This window comes from Citrus clementina, unplaced genomic scaffold, assembly GCF_000493195.1.
Source record: "Citrus clementina cultivar Clemenules unplaced genomic scaffold, Citrus_clementina_v1.0 scaffold_8, whole genome shotgun sequence".
Taxonomy (NCBI): Eukaryota; Viridiplantae; Streptophyta; class Magnoliopsida; order Sapindales; family Rutaceae; genus Citrus; species Citrus x clementina.
Window position 1 is genome coordinate 2510853 of NW_006262022.1, and position 4486 is coordinate 2515338.

Sequence of the window (4486 nt, forward strand, 5' to 3'; positions counted from 1 at the left end):
ACATTAGTTTAATAGATATTAATAAGATAGATTTGCATGCATATATGTTTTTTGAATTAAGTTGCTGCCCACCCACATTGACAAAGCGGAAACAAATCGTACAGACCGACCAGCATAAAAGTCTTTGACCTTCAAAATTTGTACATTATATTTAATATGCTGATTTTGTTACTTGTAACGGTAGATTCTGATCAATGTCTAGCATATCAACAACTTAGCTCCCTGATTTAAACACATTCCGGGTCATCCAGAGATGTAGCTTCTTTAAATATATGTTAATTAAAGGGATGATGGCCATATTTAGTATTGAGATGTTGTACGTAACTTTTAGTTGCAACTATTATAGAAAAAAAATCTAAAATTATAAAATAAAAGTTAATTGTATTTAACAAATTAATTTGACTCTTAAATAATAATTTTAGTAAAAATAGTCAAGATATATTCTAGATTTTTCATCATACATTTATTGATAGACTCAACTTCCAAATTATACCAACTAATATTTATCAGATACTTCAGTTTTATAACTTTTAAACTATAACTGCCAAACCTTAATACGAAACAAGGCGACTGTTACAACAACAAGAACACAAAACAAATGCATGAACCGCTGCAGTTTCCCAGCAAAACAACTGACTTTAACTATTTTAACCACTAGTCAATGCAACATAAGCATTCTCACAACTACTTGACACATTAATTAGTACATAGGGAGGATATTAAGAAATTAGTACATGGGGTGGAAATTAAAAAAAAAAAAATCTTTGATGCTATGAGTACTTCGAAAAATCTAAGCATAGATTTAATTGACACTTGACATTACCACTACATCAAATCGTACACGCTAAGAAAAGCCTCCCTCGCAGCGCACAATTTTGCCACAACATTTCTCATCTCCAATGTTCGGTCAATCGGAGATTCCATTGAGCAAAGAACTCCAATTGTGATTACAGCTACCAAGCACTCTTCAATTCCACCTCTTCCATCTCCACAAGGATTCTTAGAGTTATTTGTCCTTACCTCTAACAAAAGCAAAGGATCAACAATCTCAATCACTCTTTGTGGCAAAGCCTTCATTGCAAATTCATGGATAGTTAGGCCGTCATTAAACATGCTATCGGTTGGTCGCTTTCTAATAAAGATCTCAAGCAGCAGAATACCAAAACTGTATACATCTCCTGCCATTGAGGCTTCACTCCCCATGCCGTACTCTAAACATGTAGAATCGTGTTAATTTCCGTATGGATGTTAAATCTAGTAAATGGATAATTTTTTTTTTTAAATATTCGAATATTAGACATGAAAATTACCTGGAGCAACGTAGCCAACAGTTCCTTTTATTCCAATTGAACTTGAATGTGTTTCCATATCATCAACTTGACAGGCATAAAGAAATTTTGCCAACCCAAAATCACCAACATGGGCAACCATGTCATGGTCAAGCAAAACATTACTCGGCTTTAGATCTCCATGAATAATGGGTGGTTGACAGTGGTGGTGAAGATATTCGATTGCATAGGCAATATCAATGGCTATGTTTAATCTTTGTATCAGACTTAAATCGCATACATCGTGTTGATCATTGCTATGGTGCAACCACTCCTCTAAACTTCCATTCTGCATGTATTCATAAACAAGTGCCTTAAAATCAACCCCATGAGAATCTATACTGGAGCAAATAGTGATGATTTTGATGAGATTTCGATGACGAATATTTCTTAATGCTTCACATTCAGCCACAAAACTCTTGAAGGCCCCTTTTCGTGTAAGATTAAGGACTTTCACTGCAACCAACAATCCACCTTCTCCCAAAATTCCCCTGTACACAAAGCCAAAGCTTCCTTGACCAATCATGTTTGATGTTGAAAATTCACCAGTTGCCTTACTCAACTCTGCATAAGAAACTATTGGAAATTGTTGTTCCATTGGTGATGTTACAGAAGATTTATGTACAAATCTCCTTCTTCGGGCATAAACAACAATAAAGCAACCTAATAAGATCAAACATGAAATTGTCACTGGGATCACCACTTTGAAAAGAGCAACTGTTGATTTTCTTGATCCTTTAGAGCCGCAGGAAGGTAATTGCAATTCATATAAACCCCCACAAAGTTTTCCATTTCCAGATAGTGAAATTCTTGTTTTATTGCTAAAAACTCCTTTTGTTGGTACCTTGCCCTCAAAATGATTGCTAGAAATATTCAAGTATTCCAAAAATGATAGGTTCTCAAGATATTTTGGAATCTGGCCAGATAAATTATTGCTTGAAAGATCTAGCACTTTAACACTTTTCAAGGAACTTAAAGAAAGAGGAATACCTCCTCTAAAATAATTGTATGAAAGATTAAGATATTCCAAGCTTGTGCAAGCACTTAAAGTCGCAGGAATCTCACCAGAAACCTGATTTCTTGATATATCCAATTCAACAAGATTCTGCAAGTTGCCCACTTCTAGAGGAAGAGAGTCGTTGAGAAAATTATTAGACAGATCTAGGTAAAGTGAAAGAGTTGTTATGTTGAAAATTTGTTTGGGCAAAGCACCTGTGAGCTTATTTTGGGAGACATTTAACGACAACAAACTCCTGCAGTTTCCTAAGGAGGAGGGTATATTGCCTTGCAAGTAATTGGACCGCAGTTCAAGTTTAGTCAGCAGTGTTAAATTACCTAAAGAGAAGGGAATGCTACCTTCTAAAAGGTTGAAGTCTAGGTATAGTAATTGCAAGTTCGTAAGCTTACCAATTTCATGAGGAATAGTGCCAGTTAACTGGTTGAGATCTATACCAAATCCATTTAGATTGACGAGATTTCCTATCCCAGAAGGTATGGTGCCTGATATTTGATTTCTTCCCATGTTGATTTGGACTGTTGTTGTCGAGAGGTTGGCTATAGAATGTGGCAGCACTCCTCCAAATCGATTCCCATATAAACCAAGGGCTATCAACTTGCTACAGTTGGTTAGAGGGGTTATAAAATCAAGATCATTGGCTGCTCCATTTCCCAAATTATTTCCTGCCAACAGTAGCCACGATAGATTTTGAAGCCTGCTAAAATTAATCGGCACTTTCCCGCTGAAGAGATTCAAGTTAAGGTCAAGCATCACAAGATTTGAAGTGTTGGAAAATGAATTTGGGATAGGACCAGAAAAATTGTTTTCGGCAATAACAAAATTTGTAAGTTTTGGAAGAGTGAGTCCTATGTCAATTGGCAAACTTCCAATTAATCTATTCCCTCTGAGATAAAGTAACTCAAGGGAAGAGAGATTATAAATTGACGGAGGAACATTACCGGAGAATTGATTTCCAGCTATGTTCAAATAAAACAAGTTTCTCAGTTGGCTTAGAGTATTTGGAATTCTTCCACTCAACCTATTTTCTTCAACATTAATTACTTTAAGAACTGAAAGATTCCCAATGGAAGCTGGGAGCTGTCCTGTTAGATGATTATCAGAAATGGACAGTTTCTCAAGCCTCATCCAGTTGTAGCCGACATCTGCTGGAATTTCACCCACCAGATTGTTTCCGTGGGCTGAGAAGTTGACAAGGTTAGAGCAACGAGACAAATTGGTTGGTATTTTACCTGAAAAAGAATTATTTGCGAGCTCTAGACTCTCAAGCCTAGACAGACGACCAACTTCCTGGGGAATATTTCCGTAGAAATTGTTGTCTGCGAGGTGGATTAACCTGAGGAAGCTGAGATTCCCAACATGAGGAGATAAGATACCTCCAATGCTTTGGTTTCTCAGATCTAGCTCGGTTACCCTTTGATGTCGATGACCACATGTCACACCTGTCCATTGGCATAAGTTTATCGAATTGTTCCATGAACTTGTAACTCCAAGCGGATCATGAAGTTGGGATTTTATTGCAAGCAAAGCCAGACGATCAGTCCTATCTGATGGGGAGCCAGAAAAGGCGTAGGAATGAAGCAACAGATTGAAGCAGCATGCGAGAGTGACAAGGCAGCTAGTGGAAATGGATTTAAGCATTTTCAGATTTTGAGGCTGGGTAGTAATGTAATGTGTGGATGATCGTTTCAATTCATATGAAGGGTTTTTAAAGGCCTGAAATTAAATGAGTATACACGCGTGTTTTCTGGAAATATAAGCAGTGGAGCCCAAATATAGAAACGCGTCTTTCGGAGCATTTATTAAAAGTAGAAATTAGTCACTCATTCATGAGGAAAAATCTTAGTTTAGACTTTGCATTTAGGACTTTCTCCTAGAATTATTTTCAAAATCTCTCCAATTTCTTCCCCTTAAAATTTTGTTGTTCGAGGATGAAATTGTGTGAACGCAAAGTTATCAAAATTCAAATCATTGTTTAGTTTTTTTTTATGCATCTTATTAGATTGTACTTTTATTTTTATTTTTTATCAAAAGATAATTAATAAAGAGAGTGGATAAAGTCGATATTAATTTTTTAACCTATTACCTTTCGAGAATTTGAACTCTACCCACCACTCGTCAAGCCTCAGGGGCCAAATTGCAT

The 4486-nt window shown here is 36.3% G+C and overlaps 1 protein-coding gene across 1 annotated transcript; it reads right to left on the reverse strand.

The window, feature by feature from the left end:
- Nucleotides 1-524: 524 nt before the first annotated feature.
- On the reverse strand, nt 525-4005 carry LOC18033797 (probable LRR receptor-like serine/threonine-protein kinase At3g47570). The gene is made up of 3 exons (XM_024177989.1): nt 2736-4005; nt 1311-1991; nt 525-1211 (listed from the first exon to the last, which is right to left on the reverse strand). The coding sequence occupies exons 1-3, from the start codon at nt 3982-3984 to the stop codon at nt 826-828; spliced, it is 2316 nt and encodes a 771-aa protein (XP_024033757.1). The 5' UTR covers nt 3985-4005; the 3' UTR covers nt 525-825.
- Nucleotides 4006-4486: the final 481 nt, after the last annotated feature.

What these genes read in the sequence shown, in the direction of transcription:
- LOC18033797 (XM_024177989.1), bottom strand. Translation starts at nt 3,984, where the DNA reads ATGCTTAAATCCATTTCCACTAGCTGCCTTGTCACTCTCGCATGCTGC. An exon ending in CACTATTCCTCATGAAATTG is followed by an intron (nt 1,992 to 2,735) that starts GTAAGCTTACGA and finishes TGATCTTATTAG; the next exon opens with GTTGCTTTATTGTTGTTTAT. An exon ending in TGTTGGCTACGTTGCTCCAG is followed by an intron (nt 1,212 to 1,310) that starts GTAATTTTCATG and finishes CTACATGTTTAG; the next exon opens with AGTACGGCATGGGGAGTGAA.